This window comes from Vicia villosa, linkage group LG4 (genome assembly GCF_029867415.1).
Source record: "Vicia villosa cultivar HV-30 ecotype Madison, WI linkage group LG4, Vvil1.0, whole genome shotgun sequence".
Lineage (NCBI taxonomy): Eukaryota > Viridiplantae > Streptophyta > Magnoliopsida > Fabales > Fabaceae > Vicia > Vicia villosa.
In genome coordinates, this window is record NC_081183.1 from 140106451 (window position 1) to 140132804 (window position 26354).

The following is a 26354-nucleotide window of genomic DNA, read 5'->3' on the forward strand; positions in this document are numbered from 1 at the left end:
TAATTTATATTTATTTTCAACCTGTAATATTTTCGACCTGTAATATATTTTTAACCTATAATATTTTCAACCTATATTTATTTTCGATCTGTAATATTTATTTTCCACATGTCGGAATAATGAGCAAAGCTCTTGAGCCTCTTTCATTTCTTCTTTGAAAGTAGATAACATGACTATAGTTTTTGTTCGAAATCATAAGCCAAGAAATTGATAGTGCATGAAAAATAGAAGAGAAAGTTATTATCTTGGAATTTTGTATCCTATATTAACTCTCTAAACACATAAAACTAATGAGCTATCAAGGAGCTTCGCTTATGTTTGTAGTTTACCATTAAACAAAATATTAAAATCAAGTGGTTACAAAAAGTAGGTGCATGTGATCATATTATAACACATCATAATGTCAGTATAATGCGTTTCTGTCAAAACGCAAAGTATAAACGGAATGAATCCGGAGCAATAAAACGCAACATATATAATCGCACAATTTCAGACAAATTCATCATAATACCAGTAATTTGAGAAAGAAATTTACCTCGGATGTTACCGAACTCAAGAAAACGCCAAACGTCGAACTAGGCCGGGAAACGATCAAACTTTCACTCTACACAAGTTACCCCTATAGCAAATTTACAAAGTTAGTAACCACCAAGACAAAATCGATTGAAACATTCTAAAAGAACCTACATCCTAATAGCCACATGAAATTCAGTCCTTCAAATTCTAATTTAAATATATAGAAAAGAAAATGAAAAAAAAAACTCAAATATACCATAGCATGGCTCAAACAATTTCATAATATTCAACTATAGGAAAGTATGACTAAAATATATCATTATATATTCAGTTAGATTTTCTAACTCATGCGTAGTAATTTGTCTTATACTCAATCATCATAAATATAGTGAACCATAACCAACTCAAAATGATCATAACCATGATCCCATCAAATAAATAATAAGATTCTTCGCCGGAAGCATAGCTTTTACGGGGAAATAATTCCATGATCCCATCAAATAAAGAGATACTTTGAAGCATAGCTTTTTATATAGTATCATACTACTAACTAGCTAACTTCTAGTTAATAACCATAAAGAGAGTTAGCAGTAATCACATGCACAACTAGCAGTAATAATATATTGTACTAGCAGTAATCATATGCATTATTAACAAAATCTTATGAAAACTAAATCACATATTTAGTAAGCTTACCATAATTAGTTTCACTTATATAAGAGAGGAGGTAATGTATCATGTATAAGGGAAAATTGAAAATTAAATTGTTAAATTTACAAAAGTGTATATACATATCAGTGGTAGTAAAAAAATATAACACTTAATTATATACACTTAATATGGTTTTTTCTTCCATTTATAAGTTTTTGTGACAACACATACGACTGAAACTAAAACTAAGAGTTTCTAAGGGAAGGAAGGCATTAGAGAGATCCAGAAAGAAAATGAGAAAGATATTTTACATTTCTATGTTGATTTTCAACTGCTTAAAGATGTTACATACACAAATTCAGTTACTATTAATTTGCTATAATGACTAAGGTCAACGATCAAATAGTGCAATCCAATATAACTAGCTGATATATATATATATATATATATATATATATATATATATATATATATATATATATATATATATATATATATATATATATATATATATATAACACTTAACACCTAAAACTATAAAAGCTGGTTGAAAAAACTTAAAAAGGTGCTTTTAACTAAGAGTACTTATGCCAATTGAGAAGAATATAGATACACATCCTCATAATATAAACTGTCCCTGTTGTTGCCTCACCATTCTTCTCCACTTATCAAACCTTCTGATGAGTTTGTGTCTCAAACTGCTCAAAACTTGTAACAAGACCTCACTGCTAGAAAACATTGGAACTAAATACCTAATATGTTTCCAGTACAAAATGCTATTAAACTCTACCAACAAGAACTCACAGCTCGTCCAATAGTTTGATTCTCCTACATATTTAGGGCTAACATAAATACTGGCCAGCGATAAGTGTAAAGAAACTCAAATACAAAGTTTTATTTTCTTTTCAACTTGAAACATAGAATGGGATGAATAGATTTCAACAAAACCAAAAGAAATGTCATAGGCACGATGAAGAATACCTGGTAAAGAATCAAGGAAACAAGAATGTTGTCAAGTGAATGCAAAACGGAGTCGTTTGCCGTTTGCGAGGCGGCGGTGAAGGAGAAGACGAAATTCAGAGATGGAATCAACGTAAACTAGTTCCTATGGTGACAGTATAGTCGAAATTCAGAATCAATTTCGTGGAAGGCAGAGATTTTCGTGATTTCTGAGAAGCTAGGTTTACGTTTGGGGAAGAAGAAGAAGTTGGTATATCGTGATTTCTGAAAAACTTAATAACCTACGAATGTTTTGTTTTAAAAAATTTAATTTTAAATACCCTATGAGAGCGCTTTGGTAACCACCCATATACCAGCGCTTCTTAGATAAAAAGCGCTTTGGTAACCTACACCTTTACCAGCGCTTCTAAAAGGGCTTTGGTAACCAGCCTATAGTAGCGCTTTTACAAAGCGCTTTGGTAACCAGCCCTATACCAGCATTTTTTAAAAGCGCTCTCGTACCCCCCCCCTTTACCAGCGCTTTTTTTCACCTGTTTATAGTTTTGTTTTTAGCGCAACCCTATAGTAGCGCTTTTCATAAAAGCGCTTTCGTAGATGCGCTGCTAAAAGACAAAATTGGTGTAGTGAATGTAGTATAGTTTCAAAAATAGGAAAATTGTTGAAAAAGAAGCAAGCTATTGTTGTTTTACTCACCGATGTATACTACTTTCTCCTATATTATAAGCAAAATTCATTGAATAATTAATATATCTGGTCTATATATAGACCAGATATATTACGATGTATGGTGGTTTGGGCTTGCTCACGGCAGCGAGAAGCCAGGTACGGTGGTATTTATGTTGGTTTAGAGGACTTACTCACATGAGGTGTAAATAAACGGTTCGACCGTAGGTTTAACCGGTTGAACCAATTGAACCTTAAACAGGAAGTTTCACCAGTTCGATCTCTGATCTAGTTTTTAAATCATTGCCTGTAAGAGTAGAGGTATATAAAGGTTTTAGTAGATATATTACGATGTATGGTGGTTAGGGCTTACTCACGACAGTGATAACCAATGTACAATGGTACTTAGGTTGGTTTAGAGTACTTGCTCACATGAGGTGAGAGGCTCTGTCTATAAGTGTGATTCTTTCGAGATAAATCTGAATTAACACGTTAAAAAATGATATACTATTAATCTTTAAAAAAATCCATAATATTCAACTATGTTCTAAAATATATATGAAATTTAGTTTCATATTATTAGTTTAATAAATAAACGGTTCGACCGTAGGTTTAACCGGTTGAATCAATTGAACCAATTGAACCTTAAACCGGAAGTTTCATTGATTCGATCTTCGATCCGGTTTTTAAAACATTGCATGTAAGAGTAGAGGTATATATAGGTTTTAGTAGATATATTACGATGTATGGTGGTTAGGGCTTGCTCGCGACGGCGAGAAGCCATGTACGGTGGTATTTATGGTGATTTAGAGGACTTGCTCACATGAGGTGAAAGGCTCTGTCTATAAGTGTGATTCTTTCGAGACCTTAAAACACTAGTGGCATGTGTCAGAAACATGTTGAGTTGTTAAAATTATAGGAGTTTAAGAGGTCTCTTGTGGTTTTAACTCCCTTATAAAAGCTTTTTCCTTTCATTTCATTTGTTGTATTTTGCTCCAACGACTTCTGCAAGCTCATTTGAACTGCACAACTCTTCTTCACCCCCAATTATTTGTTCAAAAACCTTTTTCCAGGTATGCATTTCCTCTTTTCTTTCTTTATACTGTAGTGAGTAGGGTTTGTGAAGAAATGTTTGAAATAGGGTTTAGATTAGCGTATGGCCGTAGGTTTTGAGGGTAATAGTCGCTTCTTTTGATGATTGCAATGGTGGTGGTGATTTCTTTTTGTCCTATTGTTTTCCCAAGAATAAAAAGACAACGACCATCCTTTTCTTCGTGTCTAAGGATGTCGAAGATATTAGACATTATTATAGTTCTAACAAACAGATCCTCCATTTTTTATCAGAAGAAGATGTTTCCTCTTTAAAAGATGAAAACATTGTTATTCTAGAGGCTTGTTCCCCGTCAGATAAAATGACCACACACGTCTTCTGTAATCCTATTTCTCCTTACTTTTACTTCTACCTCCCTTTTATTAAGGACATGGGGATACTTTTCCCTTTTTCCCGTTTTTCCAAGGAGGTTTTCAGGGTTCTCAACACCACGCCCTCCCAACTATTCCCTAATAGATAGGGTTTTATCAGGCCCTTTGAGATGGTCTATGAGGACCTCGATGTCACTCCTATTCTAGGGTATTTGTTTCTATTTTTATACCACCACACTAATAAAGGTTAGAAGAGTGTCCTTAGGTGGTCTGCCAGGGAAGGCCCTTTTCACTTCCCACTTCAATCACTACAAATATTAGAAGGAAAATTTCACCATCCTGAGGGAGTGAGAAGATTATCTTGGAGTGTTAGGGGCTGATGAAGCCCCCCTCTTCCCCTATCCTAAATGAGCACTTAAGTGGCAATCACGAAATATGATAAGGAGCTCTTTATATACTCCCAGGGATGCGAGGATTGTTTACCGCATATTAAAGTTCGAAGTTAAAGACTCATGTATAGTAATTAAATTGTGGTTGGAATGCGGAAAATACCTTGCTGCTAGTTTAGATAAATTTTAGATATTTGTATTCCTAAGGAATATTTTTTAGATAGTATTTGTGACATTTGTGCATTGTTTTGTAGATATGATGGTGAAGATTATTGCTGAGGAGAAGAGACAAAAATGGGAGAGAATCCAAGTTGTTTGTTCGGACACTAATAACCCCTAGAGTCACCTAGAGGGCTTTACCTTCGAAGGGAAGGGAGAAAGAGGAAAGCCAAGGATCCGATTCTAAACTTGCCTAGTTTTATTTTGTATGGTTGTGAGTTATGGAAGTTACCCATTTACCAATGAATAAACTTGTCTTTAAATTGATTAATTGGAACCTTGAATAAAGTCATTTAGTGCATTTTTACTCAGTTTTGTACCTTTTCTCATACACATATAAATTGGTTTTTCATTCCTATTTCTTCAATAATTGTAGCACTTGATGAGAAAACTCTCATTCAAGAGAGCAAGAAAGATCAAATATTTTTCAATTAGAAAAAACTTTGCAAACAGAACTTCATCTCTTTCAAATTATCATTATCATTATTTTCACGGAGAACCATTACATTGATTGTTATTGTTGTGAAAAACGATACCAATAACAAAGTATAATAGGGAATTAGGGAAGAGAATAAGAACACAAGAATTGGTTATAACTGCTATTCTTTCACTTTCTCTTAAAACAAGATTACAAGTTTACAAGAATAACAAATAACCTCTCTCACCCTAAATTAGGATTTGCAGCTTAGCAATGATGAGAGACTAGTATGCTATTTATAATAAAACCTAACATACTAACTAATGGGCTTTTTCAGCAAGGCCCATTACACAAGCCAACTTAATAAACAAGCTAACTTAACAAATTAGGGTTTAAACACTAAAACCTAATTTAACATGCTAACAACCCTAGCATCTTCGACATCTGCATGCTAGACCCATCTTCGACTACAGCATGCACACTTCGACACCAGCATGTGAACAATCCTTCGACTCCATGCTTAACTCTGTCGAACTGTCGAACCAAGAAGCTACCCTTCCACAATACTAGAGTTCGATCCAATATCTCACAAATCTCCACCTTGGACCTAACTCTACAACGTCAAGTAACAAACTAGCTTTCTTCATGCAGCTTTATCAACTGCATATAGTGGAAAAACTTGCAACTCGGCAATGTCTTGGTGATCATATCAGCAGCATTGTCTTCAGTCGAAACCTTCAGCACTTGGACTTCTCCACACTCGATTACTCCTCTGACGAAATGTAGCCTCACATCAATGTGCTTAGTTCGCTCATGATAGGCTGAATTCTTCGACAGGTGTATTGCACTTTGACTATCACATTTAACAGTGATACCTCGACCTTGAAGTTTCAGCTCCTTCGCAAAACCTTCAAGCCACAATGCTTCTTTCACAGCTTCAGTTAGGGCAATATACTCCGCTTCAGTGGTTGATAGAGCAACAACCTTCTGAAGTGTTGCTTTCCAACTAATTGCAGTGCCAAACATAGTGAAAACATATCCAGAAATAGATTTTCTGGAATCCATACAACCTGCATAATCAGAGTCGACATATCCTTCTATTATTGCTTTACTATCTTCACCCAAGGCTCCACCATAAATTAGGACTCTATTCAGAGACCCATTTATGTACCTTAAAATCCACTTCAATGCTTGCCAGTGAGCCTTTCCAGGATTCGCCATGTACCTGCTTACAAGACTTACTGCGTATGCTATGTCGGGTCTAGTACAGACCATAGCATACATCAAAGAACCAACTATATTAGCATATGGGATGCTATTCATATAGGCTCTTTCGACATCAGTACTGGGACACTGATCAATACTCAGCTTGAATTGAGGGTTTGTTGGAGTCACAACTGGCTTCGAATTCGACATACCAAACTTTTCAAGAATCTTCCGTAGATATGCCTCTTGAGATAGGCATAACTTCGACTTTTTTCTATCTCTTCGAATGTCAATTCCAAGAATCCTGGAAGCAGCTCCCAAATCCTTCATATCGAACTCCTTATTGAGTTCAGCCTTCACCCTCATCACATCTTCGACACTGTTGCTTGCTATGAGAATATCATCCACATAAAGCAACAAAATAACAAATGAATTACCAGGTCGAAATCTGAAGTAAACGCAGTGGTCGAACTGACTTCTAATGAAACTTATGCGTGCCATGAACTTGTCGAATCTCCTATTCCACTGTCGAGGAGATTGTTTCAGCCCATACAAAGATCTCTTTAACTTGCACACATAATCTTCCTTCCCCTTTTCGACATACCCTTCAGGTTGCCTCATCAGGATCGTTTCATCTAGATCACCATATAAGAACGCAGTCTTCACATCCATCTGTTCCAGTTCAAGATCGAACTGTGCCACCATGGCAAGCAACATTCGGATGGACCTATGCTTCACAACAGGAGAAAACACATCATTGAAGTCGACACCTTCTTTCTGAGTGAAACCCCTTGCAACTAACCTTGCCTTGTATCTTTTCGACGTCACTCCTTCAATTCCTTCCTTAACTTTGAAGATCCATTTACAGCTGACTAACCTTGCCCCAACAGGTTTCTTGATCAGTTCCCAAGTATGATTATCATGAAGAGATTTCATCTCATCATCCATGGCCTTCAGCCATTCAGTCTTATTTCGACTCCTCATAACTTCCTTATAGTCTCTAGGTTCTTCGTCTAGAACCTCACTTGCAGAGATTAAGGCATAAGCTATAAGATCTGCATACCCAAGTCTCTGAGGTGGTTTGATGACTCTTCTCGACCTATCTCTCGACAATAGGTAGTCATCGTCAGTTTCCTCAACTTCAGCATCTTCTGCTTCTTCTTCGACTTCATCTGGGATATGCAATTCAGCATCAACATGCTCCACCTCAACAGGAATCTCTACCTGTTCCAGCTCTTCGTCAGATGTTTCTGTACTTCGACCAACATCATCAGTTTTCTTAAAAGCCATTTCAGCTTCATTGAAAACTACATCTCGACTGGTGATACACCTCCTGTGACCTGGCTCTAGGCACCATAGCCTATAAGCTTTGACTCCTTCAGGGTATCCCATGAACATGCATTTCAGAGCTCTAGGTTCGACCTTGTCTTGCCTAATGTGAGCATAGGCTACGCAGCCAAATACTCTCAGTTTGTCGAGATCTGGTGGATGTCCCGACCAAACTTCTTCAGGTGTCTTCATATCTAACGCTGTCGAAGGACATCTGTTTATCAGATATGTTGCTGTCGAAACAGCCTCAGCCCAGAACACCTTCTTTAACCCCGCACTAGTCAACATGCATCTGACTCTCTCCAAAATAGTTCGATTAAATCTTTCAGCCAAACCATTTTGCTGTGGAGTACCTGCAGTAGTTCTGTGCCTTGCAATACCAAAGGCAGCACAAAAACTGTCGAATGCCTCATTGCAAAATTCAAGGCCATTGTCGGTTCTCAACCTCTTGACCTTCCTGCCAGTCTGATTTTCAACCAGAGTCTTCCAACTTTTGAAATTCTCAAAAGTTTCATCCTTAGTCTTCTGGATGAATACCCATAATTTTCTGGAATAATCATCTACTATGGATAGAAAATACCTTGCTCCTGAATGTGATGCACACCTTGCAGGCCCCCAAAGATCAGCATGGATGTAATCAAGGGATCTATGTGTTCTTTGTTTGCCTTTGTTGAACTTCACTCTGCAAGATTTTCCAAGTACACAGGGTTCACAAAACTTCAGCTTTTCGACTTTGTCTCCACCAAGAAGATTTTGTTTCCCTAATTCGACCAGACCCCTTTCACTGACATGGCCCAATCTCATGTGCCAGATTTCTGTCTTCGACAACGGTTTCGTGGATACAACATTTGTCGAACCACTTACAACTTCAGCCTCAAGGGTATACAAGCCTTGTTTCTTCACGCCTCTCAAGACTTCCTTCGACCCCTTCATGACTCTTAGGATACTTTTCTCTCCTTGGAAAACATATCCTTTCTTGTCGAATTCACCAAGAGAAAGCAAATTTCTCTTCAAATCAGGAACATACCTGACTTCAGTCAACAACCTTATTGACTCATCATGGAGCTTGAATCTCACAGATCCAACACCTGCAATCTTGCAAGCCTTGTTGTTTCCCAGCAATACTGATCCACCATCTTGATCACATAATTCCTCGAACAAGTCTTTGTTTGGAGTCATGTGCCAAGTGCAACCTGAATCCATAATCCACTCCTTCTTAGAGTCACTGCTTGAAACCACAAGAACATCAGATGATTCGAAATCATCTTGAACAATGGCAGCGTTGCCATTATCCTTACCTCCATGATATTTCAGGCGTTCAGGGCACACCTTTCTTGTGTGACCCTCCTTCTTACAATGGTAGCATCGAATGCCAGATGCTTCGCCACCGTAAGACTTCGACTGGCTTTTGCCTTTCTTCTTGTCAAACTTACCATCCTTTCGTAAGAGTTTTCCTTTAACGGCCAAACCTTCGCCAACAATCGAAGGTTTATGCTCCTTTCGTTCATTCAAGTCCTTAGAGTACAAGGCTGATTGAACTTCTTCAAACGTCAGGGACTCCCTTCCATACAAGAGAGTTTCTTTGAAGTGAGCATGTGATCGAGGCAAAGAACACAATAGTAGCAGCGCTTGATCTTCATCATCGATCTTCACATCAATATTTTCAAGATCAAGAATCAGCTTGTTGAACATATCCAACTGCTCAGCCAATACTTTGTCTTCAATCATCTTGAATGAATACAAAGCTTGCTTCAGGTAGAGTCGATTTACCAGCGATTTGGTCATATACAAACTTTCAAGTTTCACCCATAACCCTGATGCCGTCGTCTCCTTTGATACCTGCCGGAGAACCTTATCACCAAGGCTCAACAGAATTGCGCTGTGTGCTTTCTCGATCATAGTTGTCTTCTCCGCTGCCGTTAATGCAGCATTCATGGCTGTCTCTCCCTTCAACGCTTCCAAACAACCCTGCTGAACCAGTAGGGCTTTCATCTTCAAGCGCCACAGACCGAAATCATTCACTCCAGTGAACTTTTCAATCTCATACTTTGTTGAACGCATCTTCTCCACGCTCACCGCACCAATTTGTTGTGAAAAACGATACCAATAACAAAGTATAATAGGGAATTAGGGAAGAGAATAAGAACACAAGAATTGGTTATAACTGCTATTCTTTCACTTTCTCTTAAAACAAGATTACAAGTTTACAAGAATAACAAATAACCTCTCTCACCCTAAATTAGGATTTGCAGCTTAGCAATGATGAGAGACTAGTATGCTATTTATAATAAAACCTAACATACTAACTAATGGGCTTTTTCAGCAAGGCCCATTACACAAGCCAACTTAATAAACAAGCTAACTTAACAAATTAGGGTTTAAACACTAAAACCTAATTTAACATGCTAACAACCCTAGCATCTTCGACATCTGCATGCTAGACCCATCTTCGACTACAGCATGCACACTTCGACACCGGCATGTAAACAATCCTTCGACTCCATGCTTAACTCTGTCGAACTGTCGAACCAAGAAGCTACCCTTCCACAATACTAGAGTTCGATCCAATATCTCACAGTTATAAAATATTAAAGGTCTAATATTTCATTTGAAGTATGTAGTTCTTGCAATGAGAAATTTGATCTTGAAGGAATTCAAAGGTTTGAAGTTCCTTGAAGGAAAAAGAAGAGGAAGCTATTCTCCATTTTTGTGGAGTTTTTATGTGGATTTGTCAACTTATTGAAGAGAAAGGTTCAAGGCTTGTAATTTTGAGATTGAGTGAAGATCGAAAAATTTATCAAGATTGAACTCCATCAAAGGATGAAAATCAAGATCTTAGTGAGGATTAAGGGTAATAGTGATGGTAGCTAGTTGCAAACAAGTTCTATCAAGAAGCAAAGAAGAAGGTAGATTGGATTGTTATAGTTTATCTTTTGGTTATTTGAATTATTGTAACACGAACCAAAATCAAATACCATAATGGAAGAAATAAATTTTAGGTGGTTCACCATCAGAGACTAACATAGATTCCTGCGAGTGTGATAACACCGAACTTGCATAAATCTTGTTATATATATATATATATATATATATATATATATATATATATATATATATATATATATATAAAACTCTAAGTATTTCTAAATTAATATAAAAATATTTATAATATTCTAACATTAACGAACAAATTCGCAAACTTAAAAAACCATACATGATACATACGAATCGCCTAATTCACTAATGGGCAAACCCAACCGTTAATCAGGTGTTGAATTTTAATCAAAAGTCAACACTACCAAAAATATATTTTCCTTCTTTTCATCACTTGAGGTTTTAAGGCATACTACAACAAAAATTTAACCGAAGGGGGATTGGGGATATATTTATAGGAAAAAAACCCTAACACATAGGAGCCACCCCATATGGCTCCTAAGTACAAAAAATGTACATAGGCACCACCTATGTGGAAACCCTAATTTGCCTTAAACCAATGCACCACATGAGGTGGCACATTCACAAAAAAAAAAAAAAAGGCATTGGTGCCATGGGGTGGCTCCTGTGTGTGGACATCCCCAAATCTAGTTATTCAAGTAATTTTGTTGAAAACATGATTTTTTTTATAAAAAAAACTGGTTATTTGAATTTTTTTTTCTTTAAATGATAAACAATTGTTTAAACAATTAATGTAACTTTACCTGCAAGATTTTGAATTCAAAAAAATTGTAATTAGTTTAAAAGATTTAGTATTTCTAACATAGTTGATGAAAATTCGTAAGTAATATTTTTGGGAAATCTTTTTTTAATGTATTTTATTGTACAATTTTACCTACAAAAACTTAAACTTATCCATGATTATGTATTTTAGTGTATAATTTTATTTAAAAAAATTTAGATTTATTTCCAAACAAGCTGTGGGTAATATTATTTGGAATCTTTTTAAGGTTTATGCTCCTTTCGTTCATTCAAGTCCTTAGAGTACAAGGCTGATTGAACTTCTTCAAACGTCAGGGACTCCCTTCCATACAAGAGAGTTTCTTTGAAGTGAGCATGTGATCGAGGCAAAGAACACAATAGTAGCAGCGCTTGATCTTCATCATCGATCTTCACATCAATATTTTCAAGATCAAGAATCAGCTTGTTGAACATATCCAACTGCTCAGCCAATACTTTGTCTTCAATCATCTTGAATGAATACAAAGCTTGCTTCAGGTAGAGTCGATTTACCAGCGATTTGGTCATATACAAACTTTCAAGTTTCACCCATAACCCTGATGCCGTCGTCTCCTTTGATACCTGCCGGAGAACCTTATCACCAAGGCTCAACAGAATTGCGCTGTGTGCTTTCTCGATCATAGTTGTCTTCTCCGCTGCCGTTAATGCAGCATTCATGGCTGTCTCTCCCTTCAACGCTTCCAAACAACCCTGCTGAACCAGTAGGGCTTTCATCTTCAAGCGCCACAGACCGAAATCATTCACTCCAGTGAACTTTTCAATCTCATACTTTGTTGAACGCATCTTCTCCACGCTCACCGCACCAATTTGTTGTGAAAAACGATACCAATAACAAAGTATAATAGGGAATTAGGGAAGAGAATAAGAACACAAGAATTGGTTATAACTGCTATTCTTTCACTTTCTCTTAAAACAAGATTACAAGTTTACAAGAATAACAAATAACCTCTCTCACCCTAAATTAGGATTTGCAGCTTAGCAATGATGAGAGACTAGTATGCTATTTATAATAAAACCTAACATACTAACTAATGGGCTTTTTCAGCAAGGCCCATTACACAAGCCAACTTAATAAACAAGCTAACTTAACAAATTAGGGTTTAAACACTAAAACCTAATTTAACATGCTAACAACCCTAGCATCTTCGACATCTGCATGCTAGACCCATCTTCGACTACAGCATGCACACTTCGACACCGGCATGTAAACAATCCTTCGACTCCATGCTTAACTCTGTCGAACTGTCGAACCAAGAAGCTACCCTTCCACAATACTAGAGTTCGATCCAATATCTCACAGTTATAAAATATTAAAGGTCTAATATTTCATTTGAAGTATGTAGTTCTTGCAATGAGAAATTTGATCTTGAAGGAATTCAAAGGTTTGAAGTTCCTTGAAGGAAAAAGAAGAGGAAGCTATTCTCCATTTTTGTGGAGTTTTTATGTGGATTTGTCAACTTATTGAAGAGAAAGGTTCAAGGCTTGTAATTTTGAGATTGAGTGAAGATCGAAAAATTTATCAAGATTGAACTCCATCAAAGGATGAAAATCAAGATCTTAGTGAGGATTAAGGGTAATAGTGATGGTAGCTAGTTGCAAACAAGTTCTATCAAGAAGCAAAGAAGAAGGTAGATTGGATTGTTATAGTTTATCTTTTGGTTATTTGAATTATTGTAACACGAACCAAAATCAAATACCATAATGGAAGAAATAAATTTTAGGTGGTTCACCATCAGAGACTAACATAGATTCCTGCGAGTGTGATAACACCGAACTTGCATAAATCTTGTTATATATATATATATATATATATATATATATATATATATATATATATATATATATATATATATATATAAAACTCTAAGTATTTCTAAATTAATATAAAAATATTTATAATATTCTAACATTAACGAACAAATTCGCAAACTTAAAAAACCATACATGATACATACGAATCGCCTAATTCACTAATGGGCAAACCCAACCGTTAATCAGGTGTTGAATTTTAATCAAAAGTCAACACTACCAAAAATATATTTTCCTTCTTTTCATCACTTGAGGTTTTAAGGCATACTACAACAAAAATTTAACCGAAGGGGGATTGGGGATATATTTATAGGAAAAAAACCCTAACACATAGGAGCCACCCCATATGGCTCCTAAGTACAAAAAATGTACATAGGCACCACCTATGTGGAAACCCTAATTTGCCTTAAACCAATGCACCACATGAGGTGGCACATTCACAAAAAAAAAAAAAAAAGGCATTGGTGCCATGGGGTGGCTCCTGTGTGTGGACATCCCCAAATCTAGTTATTCAAGTAATTTTGTTGAAAACATGATTTTTTTTATAAAAAAAACTGGTTATTTGAATTTTTTTTTCTTTAAATGATAAACAATTGTTTAAACAATTAATGTAACTTTACCTGCAAGATTTTGAATTCAAAAAAATTGTAATTAGTTTAAAAGATTTAGTATTTCTAACATAGTTGATGAAAATTCGTAAGTAATATTTTTGGGAAATCTTTTTTTAATGTATTTTATTGTACAATTTTACCTACAAAAACTTAAACTTATCCATGATTATGTATTTTAGTGTATAATTTTATTTAAAAAAATTTAGATTTATTTCCAAACAAGCTGTGGGTAATATTATTTGGAATCTTTTTAAGGTATTTCAGATTATAATTTTACCGAATTTAAATATATCCATGAGCGGATAAATTTCAGAATTTTTTATAAGTGTAAACACAATAATCCATGGATTGATGATCTTTTTAAGTGCAATTCCATTATTTAAAATGATCTTCATTCAGAAAGACTCAGACTACCAAGTAACAACTTTATTCAAGAGATGATTCATTCAAAGGTTTTTTGTTTTAGAAAATAAGATTTCATTCATACGGAGAATTAAGGGTTCTCCAACCTGTTTACAAAAGGAACGGCAAAACGCCTAAACACAGAAATTACAACCCAATTATAATTACGATAAGAACCATAGGGTTAAAACTACTTTAGAAGAGACTTGTGAAAGGATTATGGTTTATAGACTACAAACTTCATCCAGCCTTAGTTCAAACAAGACTTAAAATCTTAATAGGAAAAAGTGAAATAGAAAGCTAAACAGTTTTAGCTAAGATGTAATCCAGACCAATTTTGAGCTCCTTCAAATGACATTCAAGAACATCAAAATCATTGTGATGGTGATTCTCAGAGAGCAAATTTGTGGCCAGTGTAATTGAAGATTCAATCTTCTCGATCTCTGGCGAGGAAAGCTTCAAATTAATATTCAATGCATTCACTGCTTCAGCCTTCCTCAAGAATTTCATGTCCTCAATATGGTAATTCTCAGCTTCTTTAATCAATTTTTTAATTTCTTCGGCTGACATCCTGTCTTTGTTATTGGTTATTGTAATCTCATTCATTTTGCCACTGCATGTTTCCTTAGCTGAAACTGTCAAAATACCATTTTCATCAATAGCAAAACAAACATCCACAGGGTGGCCACGAGGAGCCAGGGTATGACCAGAAAGACAAAAAGAACCAAGCAAATTGTTGTCACTGGCTTTTGTTCTCTCACCCTCGTAAACCTCAATCAAGGTACTTGGTTGGTTATCTACAACGGTAACATATGATTTTGTCTTCTTGACAGGAATGCAAGAGTTCCTAGGAATCACCACACTCATGATATCTCCAAGCACTGACCTGCCAAGAGACAAAGGTGTAACATCCTGCAGCACCAACTTTGGAACATTCATAATTCCTGCACTCAGCAATGCAGCCTGAACGGCAGCACCATAAGCTACAGCCTCATCAGGGTTAATGCTCTTGCACAACTCCTTCCCCTTGAAAAACTCTTGTAATAACTGTTGTACTTTAGGAATTCTAGAAGACCCTCCAACAAGGACAACATCATCTATCCTGCTCTTGTCCATCTTAGCATCCATTAGACAACTTTCAACAGTCTCCATACACTCATTAAAAAGATCCATATTCATTTCCTCAAACTTGGCTCTATTGATTGATGAAGAAAAGTCAGTGCCTTGAAATAAAGAATCTATTTCAATAGTGGCAACAACAAGGAAGGAAAGTGTTCTTTTTGCTCTCTCACAAGCAGTTCTCAACCTTCTCAAGGCTCTTGGATTCCCACTGATGTCCAATTTCTTCTTTTTCTTGAACTTTTGTGCAAAGTAGTTGACCATTCTATTATCAAAGTCCTCCCCGCCAAGATGAGTATTTCCAGCCGTGGCTTTCACTTGGAAAACCATATTCTTAATTGTTAGGAGAGACACATTAGAAGTACCACCACCGAGATTAAAGACAAAAACAGTACGTTCTCCTACACAGTCAGCTCGCTTGTCAAGGCCATAAGCAACAGCTGCAGCTGTGGGTTCATTCATTATTCTCATGACATTGAGGCCAGCAATAGTACCAGCATCTATAGTGGCTTTTCTTTGAGAATCACTGAAATAAGCCGGTACAGTTATAACTGCGTTCTTCACGGGTGATTCTAGATATGACTCAGCAATTTCTCGCATCTTTGTGAGTACCATAGATGATACTTCTTCAGCATACAGTTTCTTCTCCTGATCCTTGTACTTAACAGTAATCATAGGTTTGTCATTGACGTCGGCAGTGACCTTAAATGGCCATAACAATATATCATCTTGAACAATAGGATCACTAAACTTTCTACCAATTAACCTCTTAGCATCTGAAAAAAAAAGTAAAATTACTACTTCTCACGATACAATTGTTCAGCATCTCAAAAACAAAATAACAATAACAATAACAATAAATATATTAAGTGAAAGATAAAAATTACCAAAGACAGTGTTTTGAGGGTTGGCAGCAGCCTGATTCGTGGCAGCATCTCCAATCAACCGTTGATCATCAGTGAAAGCAACAAAAGAAGGCGTTGTTCTATTTCCTTGATCGTTGTGGATGATTTCAACTCGGCAATGTTGCTCCTGCCATACTGCCACACATGAGTAAGTTGTGCCAAGGTCTATCCCCACAGCACGTCCATTATACTTACCAGACATGATCTGTGAACATTTACAAAAACACGTTCAATAAAAAAAATCACACACATGTTAAGATTGGGAAGAAAATCAAAAGCCTTACCTTGACTTGAAGTTACGGTGGGAATGAGAATGCTCCTTTTGTTTTCATGCAATTTAACAATGAGATTTTGGAAAACGCAAGTGTCTCTTCATTTGTGCATTGAACCTTTTCTTGTGCTCTTTTATTATTGTGGGAAGAATATGCAAGCGTTACTGTAGGACGGTTGCAACTTCCACTACCCATTACTATTACTGCAAACATTATTCTAACTTTTGGTGTGAAAACTTGCAGTACGTTCTTGTTTTAATATTTTTTTTTTATATTTTATATTATTTATTTAGAGTTATAAATATTTGTTAAAATTTAAAATAAAATATTATTATTTATTGCAATAGAGAAATTGTTAGGTAGACACAACCCTAAGAAATAGTTTTACACACAACCAATCATAAAATTTTAATTAATTAAAAAATATAATTTTAATCTTCTCTCCTTTATAATCACAACCACCCATGAATCCAATTAAAAAATAAATTAAAATTTAAATAAATTCTAAATTTTCTTTCTCCTTCATGATGAGTTGTCTTATTTCTATATATTAGTTGTGACAAAAAAGAAAGTTTTATGTCCGTGCCCATGCAAGAATTCCTCATTGCAATATTACTAATAAAATTATTCTAATAACTAAAAAGTAACTATAATTGCTACAAATTTATAAAATATTCTTACATTTTTATAGTTACATTCAGTCATACATTGGTCGTAGTTTTATTATCTACTATTTCAAAATCTTTCCAACTACTTTAAAAAAATTTCCTTGTACTATTGACCCCTCCAATAATTTTTCTAAGCTCTATCATCATCTATTTTGTCCCTATTTTTAAAGGTGAAAATTATGATTTCTGCCGTGTTGAAGTGTAGACATTTTTTTATCTCCATATTTATGGTACATAGTAGAAAAGGCTTCATCGTTCCCACGGATACTTCGGCAGTTCAGCTCTTAATTCAGATCAAGAAAAATAAACAGAAAAATTCAAAGGTGTTGTTCACCTTGCAACAAGCGGGGATTGAGGCAATTTTTCTAAGAATTATAGGAGCTAATACTGTCAAAGAAGGATATAATATGTTGCAGGAGGAGTTTCAAGGAAGCGACAAGGTACGTGTCATTAAACTTCAATCCCTAAGAAGAGATTTTGAACTATTGAAGATGAATGAGTTTGAGAGAAATAAAGATTTCTATTCTAAAGTCAAATAAATAATTAATCAAATGAGAGCTTTTGGAGAGGATATTCTTAACCATTAAATTTTTGAAAAAAAAATTATTTACTATGCCTCAAAGGGTGCTGAAAGAATTCCCAAAAAGGAAACAGTCCAGTAAGAAAATTATCGAGGTTTTGTTTGGGAGCAAAGGAAAAGAAGCAATAAATGAAGAAGAAGGTGGGCACAAGTGGAAGCGCAATACATTGCTTCCATAATTTGAGGAGTTCTTAGAGCAAACAATCTGTCCAAAAGTACGGTGAAAAGAAAGATCATGGAGCTGATGACCATTAGCAAGAAATAAGGAAGTACCTCTACCAGAGCCTTGGGAGACATATCCACGGGTTCCGAGATAGCAAGAAATATTTTAGTTTGATCTAACGCATCTTTACAAAACCAGTTAGTATAGTGAGGATTGTCACTCTTTAGAATCTTCCTAAGACACCCCCTCACGCTCAACACTCTTTTAGGGTTTGGTGCGTGGATATTAACGGTGGGCGGCACATGATCCGATTGATAGGCTCTGATACCATATTAAGAGTTTGATCTAACTCATCTTTACAAAATCGGTTAGTAGGGTGAGGATTGTCACTCTTTAGGAGGTTCAAGGTAATCCCAAAAAAATCTCCCCTTTGGTCATTATAGTCGTGATCTTCAACTTCGACGTATCTTGGGTACTGATTGATGTCGGAAGTTCCAGCAATATTATGTACTAAGATCTCTTTGGAAGACTTCTACAAATAATTCAAAGCTAGGGAAACACCGCTTAGATATGAGAGATTAACATAATCTAAAAAATATGAGAAATAAAAGGATAAAACTTCCTTTGGTTGACCCATTCAAATACCCCTAAGAAGGAGACCCAACAACAAAGCAAGAAGAATGTTAATGTTGTATCACGTTTTTAACAAGTTTGCCACCAAAGAAATTACCGGGTCGAGTCGCGGATCGGTACGCTTTCTTTAAGACGTTTCGCGGTACTGCCAAAATTATGCAAAGCAGCTCTTAATAACCACGACGCCTCCAGGATAAAACAGCCCAGTTCTATACTATACGATTACTACTTACACGGTAGATAATCGGTCTAGAAATACACCCTCAGATGGTACTAGGACCATTCAAATATGGTATAAATACCATCTTAGTATCTGGTATAACAACCAGTCGTAGTAATTTCTCAAACCAAGAGAAATTTCAATAATTCTCTAAAGAGAATCCAAGAAAAAATTATACTTGATAATTTCTCAACTCAAGCGAGGAGAAATTAACATTATTCTCAAAGGAGAATTCAAGAAAGTACTCGGAAAATTCAACGAGTAGACAGAAAGGGGGAGAAGTTGGCGCTTCGACAATTCGAAAGATGCGGAGTTATGAGAGCGAGGAAGGGAAAACTCAAAATAGGTTTTTGGTGTATTTTGGAATGAAACAAGTGACTTCCTTATATAATGAAGTAAACTAGCCAAGTGTAATACCCCGTATTAATTAAATGCTCTAATGTATTAACTGACACTGAGGTTTTATCAATTGATACGATAGAGATACTTTTGGACATTAAGTTAGTAGTGTTAACTTAAAGATATTTCCTTATATCCTTTCCTTTTGTTTTCTTCTTCATTCTACACCAAAAAGCCAAAGATAGAGAGAAGAAGTAGAGAGAAGGAAGAGCAAAGGAGAAAGAGGAGAAAAGCTTGGATCTTCACCATTTCTTCGCCGAATCAACTCATCTTCGACATCAACGACTCTTAATCGAGGTGGGTTCTAGTTAGAAACTTATAGCTTTGATTGTGAATGAGAAATCATAAGTTTTGATTTAGGGTTTTGTATAGAGGAAATCTAGGTTTTGGACAAATTCATCAATGTTCATGAGCAAAGTGATTATAATCCATGAATAGATCAACTATAGTTTGTATCCATGCTTTAATCTGATTTGGAACAGGTTTAGATGGTTTTGAACCATGAAAAGTTGTGGGTGAACAGAACTGAGAACTGAATTCTCGCGCGCTTCGCGGCGCGAACGGGGCTGCGCGGCGCGAACTATGCAGGTTTTTGGGGGTTTTGCTTCTGTCTTCAGTACGCGGCGCGTACTGGGTGTCGCGGCGCGAACAGTTTGGAAATCTTTAGAGTTTGCTACTGCCAGAGGGTTCGCGGCGCGTAGATTAGTTAGCGGCGCGAACAGTGTTAGAAATTATAGTGGTTTGCTTCTGCCATAGGGTTCGCGGCGCGACCTAGTTGTTGCGCGGCGCGAACTGAAGCTTCCTTAACCAATTTTTCTTAGATTAATGAACATTGTTTCAATCGTAACCTTCTAACCGTAAAACTGTTTTAACCGTCGTTCGAAGCAGTAATAGACTAGGAGTGTGTCCTTTATAGTGGTGTAGATTTTGGAACCATGAGGACGTTGTGCTCTTGGTATGATGCTTATGTACTCTATGATTATTGTTTGAGTTCTATTGCAGGTGGTTTGGTAATACCTTGTTATATGTGTTTATATCAAGAGGGTTAAATAACTACATTGTTATGTGAATAAAGCATAAGTGAGGAAAACTAGGAATTGTTAGGTTGTGTAGCTTAACAAAGAAACCTAGGATGAAACATTATATGGACATACGTGTTGGAATCTTATGAGGAAAGGCTAACAGGCCTAGTGGTTTGCGGAAGCGATCACCATTGTTGATGTATTAATCGGAACCGTAGTATTTTCTTTATTTCTTTATTTTTCCTTTGAATGCTAACAGGCATTCACCGTGCAGAGAGGCACAATAATCTTGGCAGGTTTGATTCCCGCTTTTGTGTACGAATGGAACCTACGGGTAGAGACTTGTGATGGTGTACGGGCCATGTGAAGTGACGATTCATGGGGAAAGGCTCATGAGTCCGAATCCATGTCGTATGTCAAGATTTTTTCCAAAGGATCCATGACTCGTGCCACCTCCTAGACGTAGAAGGGGACGGGAATATGGGGATGCCTTGGTATTGGTTTCCGATTAATAATCTTGTGTTGAGTTGTTGAACTCTAAGTATGATTCCATATAATGTTAGTGTGAGAACTCAAGGTCTAGTTCCTTATGACTTGAGACTTATAGATTAGAACCTTGTAAAGCCGAGAGGATCCATAGGATAGGGAACTCACTGGGATTTTATATCTCACCCCATTATATATTGATTTCAGGTACTACAGGTTCCGCGAAGGGTAAGGAGAAAGAAGTTTGATTTCGTTATTCCTTGTTCTTATTTTGGATATGGCGAAGCTTCCGTTGTGGAGTTCTTTTGAGATCATTGTCTGATCTAGTTCTTAGCTTTTATTTTGAACATCTTGTATGTATTATGCCATTGTGTAGAACTTTAGTATTTGGGCATTAATATGTATAATGTGTTGTCTAGGAACTTATTGGTATTTCAGTACCAAATACTTGGATTCATGTATACTTATATGATTTGATGCATGTATTTATATATGGGTGTTACAGTTGGTATCAGAGCAGGTCGTATCCTCGACCTAGCCATGAGATATTATAAGTGTTTCTTTCTGTCCAAGATGTGTTGTGTTCCCATGAGTTTTGTTGTGTTATGACTATGGCATTGAGCCTGATCAACTTAATCCCATTTTGATAACCTCCAGGAACATGGCGGACGGACGCAGGACTCGTGGTCGACCCCCCACACGACCTCCACAAGTGAATACACCGGATGGCGGTGCGAATGTTCCATGGCCCCAGTTCATGCAACAGATGCAACAGCAGCAGAATCAGTTCATGCTGCAGATGATGCAACAGATGAATGGCGGTCATAATGCTCCAGTGGTTGTGCCCGAAGCTGTAGGTGGGACTTATAGAGATTTCATTCGCATGAATCCTCCGGAATTTCATGGTGGATTAGATCCTATAAAGGCGCATGAGTGGGTGGCCAATGTAGAAGGAATCTTTGAGATCGTGCATTGTAGTGAAGAGGACAAGGTAGTGTTTGCTTCTCATTCGCTGAAAGGTCCAGCTATGAGGTGGTGGAAGGGTGCTTCTGCTTTGATGATTACTCAGGGAGTACCTAAGGAATGGGAGAATTTCAAGACCACTTTTATGGAGAAATACTTTCCTAGTTCACTGAGGACTAAGAAGGAGTTGGAGTTCCAGCAGTTAAGGCAGGACAATATGTCAGTAGCTACTTATGCTGAGAAGTTTGAAATTTTGGCTGCTTACTCTAGGCAGGCCGCGTATGCTCCTGATGAGGGTTGGAAGGTGAACCAGTTTCTGTTTGGTTTAAGGGCTGATATCTCACATAGTGTGTCCCAGAGGGAGTTCACTACTTATACAGAGTTGTTGCGACAATGTTATGTGGCCGAGACTAGTTTGAAGAAAGTTCAAGCTGAGGAAGATTTGAAGAAGAAGAATCAACATGAAAGAGGAAGGCCAAGCCAACAATTTCGACCTAGGCCACAAGCTTTCAAAGGAAAGCAAGTGCAAGGTCCACGGTCTAGTGCACCTCCGGTGTGTCGTAGTTGTGGTAAGAATCACCTTGGAAGATGTGCCTTTGAAGGGGCGAAATGTTTCCATTGTCATCAAGAAGGGCATATGGCTAGGAATTGTCCTCAGAATAGGAATCAAGTTCAAGGAAGGGGTACTGGTAGAGTTTATACCTTGGATGCTAAGAAGACCAAGGGTGATAACTCTTTGATTGCGGGTAGGTGTTTCATTAATGGGCATTCTTGTTTTGTTCTATTTGATTGTGGAGCAACACACTCTTTTGTGTCATTACAATGTATGAAGCGACTTGGGTTGCAAGCTACTCCTTTATTTCCTCCTATGGCGGTTACTACTGCTATGGATGAGATGGTAGAGACACCGTTGGTGTGTGAAAATTGTGTGTTATCTGTGGGTGGTAGGAATTTCCAGATTGATCTTGTTTGCTTACCACTTAAGAAGGTAGACGTTGTATTGGGAATGGATTGGCTTTCTACTAATTCGGTGTTCATTGGGTGTGAGGAGAAGTTAATCATTATTCCAACTGAAGAGGCTACTCCGAAGGATGTGTTGACTACTATACTAGAAGGTACGGTAGGTATGATTAATTTCTTGTTTGAGAAAGAGAAGTCTGTTCTGTTGGTTCTCACTAAGGAGACGGGTGACAAGTTAGAGGTTTCACAAATTGCTGTCGTTAGAGAATTTTCCGATGTTTTTCCCGAGGATGTCACTTCTCTTCCTCCGGAAAGGGAAGTGGAATTCTCTATTGACCTGGTACCGGGAACGGCTCCTATATCCGTTTCTCCGTATCGGATGGCACCACTTGAATTAAGAGAATTGAAGGGGCAATTGGAAGAACTGATGGCTAAACATTTTGTGCGACCTAGTGTCTCACCGTGGGGAGCTCCAGTGTTGTTAGTAAAGAAGAAGGATGGTGGGATGAGACTATGTATTGATTACCGTCGGTTGAATAAGGCCACCATCAAGAATAAATACCCTTTGCCTAGGATAAACGACTTGTTAGATCAATTGAAAGGAGCCTGTGTGTTCTCGAAGATTGATTTGCGGTCAGGTTATCACCAAATCCGTGTGAAGAACTCAGATGTGCCAAAGACTGCATTTAGAACCCGTTATGGTCATTACGAATTCTTGGTGATGCCTTTCGGTGTTACGAATGCTCCAGCTGTTTTCATGGATTATATGAATCGGTTATTTCAGCCTTACTTAGATCAATTTGTGGTAGTCTTTATCGATGACATTCTTATTTATTCTCGTACTCCACAAGAGCACGAAGAACACCTGAGGATTGTTCTGTCGGTACTGCAAGAAAATCAATTGTTTGCTAAGTTAAGTAAGTGTGAGTTTTGGATGACAGAGGTAAGATTTCTTGGTCATGTTATATCTCAAGGAGGTGTGGCAGTGGACCCGACAAAAATTGAAGCGGTAATTAATTGGGAGAGACCGAGCAATGTCTCAGAAGTCCGAAGTTTCTTGGGCTTAGCCGGCTACTACAGAAGATTTATAAAAGGGTTTTCTCAATTGGCTTTACCAATGACTAGACTTACTCGGAAGGAGTGTCCTTATGATTGGGATTCGGGGTGTGAACGGAGTTTCATGGGCTTGAAGGAAAGATTGACGACTGCTCCTGTTTTGATCGTTCCTGACCCAAATAAGTCCTATGAAGTATTTTGCGATGCTTCCAAGAAAGGATTAGGAGGGGTTTTGATGCAGGATGGTCAGGTGGTAGCATACACATCTCGACAGTTAAAGGTTCACGAAGAGAATTATCCAACTCATGATTTAGAATTGGCTGCGGTTGTTTTTACCCTAAAGGTGTGGCGTCATTACTTGTATGGAGTTCATTTTGAAATGTTCAGCGACCACAAGAGTTTAAAGTACCTATTCGACCAGAAGGAGTTGAATATGCGTCAGAGGCGGTGGATGGAATACTTAAAGGATTATGATTTTGACTTGAAGTATCATCCAGGCAAAGCAAATAAAGTGGCGGATGCTTTGAGTCGGAAGGTGTTAAAGAGGGCCGAATTGATGATGTCAGAGTATGCATTATTGGAGAAATTTCGAGATCTCAACCTTCAATTTGTTTGGACCCAAAATGGAGTATTGATGGGAAACTTGAATGTTAATTCTACTTTGAGAAACGACATCCAACAAGCACAAGCGTCTGATACTAAGTTACAAGAGGTGTTGGTTCAACCAGGTTTTACTCGAGCTACAGATGGGGTGATTATGTTTAATCAGAGGATTTGTGTTCCGGACGATGCGTTATTGAAAAGAAGGATTTTGGATGAAGCTCACAAGGGTGCTTTCACGATACATCCGGGTTCTTCAAAAATGTACCAAGATTTGAAAGGGGATTATTGGTGGTCCGGAATGAAAAGAGATGTCGCAGTGTACGTATCAGAGTGTGCGGTGTGCCAACAAGTAAAGATTGAACATCAAAGGCCGGGTGGATTGTTACAACCACTAGAGATTCCAATATGGAAGTGGGATAGTATTTCAATGGATTTTGCGGTTAGTTTACCTCGTACTCAAGGTGGATATGATTCTATTTGGGTGATTGTAGATCGGTTGACGAAATCTGCACATTTCTTAGCCGTGAAGACTACTTACAAGGCAAGTCATCTTGCACGGTTGTTTATCGCAGAGATTGTGAAATTGCACGGTGTACCCTCTAGTATTGTGTCGGATAGAGATCCAAAGTTTACTTCAAGGTTTTGGAGAGCTTTTCAGCAAGCGATGGGATCTAAATTATGTTTGAGCACGTCGAACCACCCTCAAACGGATGGTCAAACGGAACGGACGATACAAACCTTGGAGGATATGTTAAGAGCGTGTGTGCTTGAAAGTAGAGGAAATTGGAAGGAGCTTTTACCATTGATTGAATTTGCTTACAATAACAGTTATCATGCGAGTATCGGTATGGCACCTTATGAGGCATTATATGGGAGAAAATGTAGAACACCGTTGTGTTGGTCAGAAATTGGTGATGATAGAATTTTGGGACCCGAAATTATTCAAGAGACCACGGACAAGATTAGAATGATTCGTGAGAAGGTTAAACAAGCACAGGATCGTCAGAAGAGTTATGCGGATAACCGCAGGAGGCCTTTGGAGTTTATGGAAGGTGACCATGTATTTTTGAAAGTTACTCCGAGGTTGAGGTTGAAGGGACCGTTTAAGTCAAGGAAGTTAAGTCCGAGGTACGTGGGACCGTATGAGGTTCTAGAGAGGATTGGTGAAGTAGCTTACCGTTTAGCCTTACCACCTTCTCTATCAGAAATGCATGATGTTTTCCACGTGTCTCAACTGAGGAAGTTTATTCCCGATCCTCTCCAGCCGGGGTTACCAAATGCAATTGAGATAGAATCAGATTTGACTTTTGAACCCTTACCGAGCCGTATCGTAGGAAGAGAGACTAAAGTGTTACGCAACAAGGAGATTCCTCTTGTCAAGGTTCAGTGGGATGTGACGCATCCGGGCGATGCTACATGGGAACTTGAATCGGAAATGCGGGATGCTTACCCTCACCTTTTCAGGTAATTCTTAAATTCGAGGACGAATTTCTATTTAAGTGGGGGAGGATGTAATACCCCGTATTAATTAAATGCTCTAATGTATTAACTGACACTGAGGTTTTATCAATTGATACGATAGAGATACTTTTGGACATTAAGTTAGTAGTGTTAACTTAAAGATATTTCCTTATATCCTTTCCTTTTGTTTTCTTCTTCATTCTACACCAAAAAGCCAAAGATAGAGAGAAGAAGTAGAGAGAAGGAAGAGCAAAGGAGAAAGAGGAGAAAAGCTTGGATCTTCACCATTTCTTCGCCGAATCAACTCATCTTCGACATCAACGACTCTTAATCGAGGTGGGTTCTAGTTAGAAACTTATAGCTTTGATTGTGAATGAGAAATCATAAGTTTTGATTTAGGGTTTTGTATAGAGGAAATCTAGGTTTTGGACAAATTCATCAATGTTCATGAGCAAAGTGATTATAATCCATGAATAGATCAACTATAGTTTGTATCCATGCTTTAATCTGATTT

At 37.3% G+C, this 26354-nt stretch overlaps 1 protein-coding gene across 1 annotated transcript; it reads right to left on the minus strand.

Moving 5' to 3' along the window:
* Nucleotides 1-14630: 14630 nt before the first annotated feature.
* LOC131595315 (heat shock cognate 70 kDa protein-like) lies at nt 14631-16556 on the minus strand. The gene is made up of 2 exons (XM_058867636.1): nt 16337-16556; nt 14631-16225 (listed from the first exon to the last, which is right to left on the minus strand). The coding sequence occupies exons 1-2, from the start codon at nt 16554-16556 to the stop codon at nt 14631-14633; spliced, it is 1815 nt and encodes a 604-aa protein (XP_058723619.1).
* Nucleotides 16557-26354: the final 9798 nt, after the last annotated feature.

Excerpts from the sequence above, each read along its gene's own strand:
- LOC131595315 (XM_058867636.1), bottom strand. The coding sequence starts at position 16,556 with ATGTCTGGTAAGTATAATGGACGTGCTGTGGGGATAGACCTTGGCACA. Across the intron at positions 16,226-16,336 it reads CCCTCAAAACACTGTCTTTG|ATGCTAAGAGGTTAATTGGT; the intron begins GTAATTTTTATC and ends TTTTTTTTTCAG.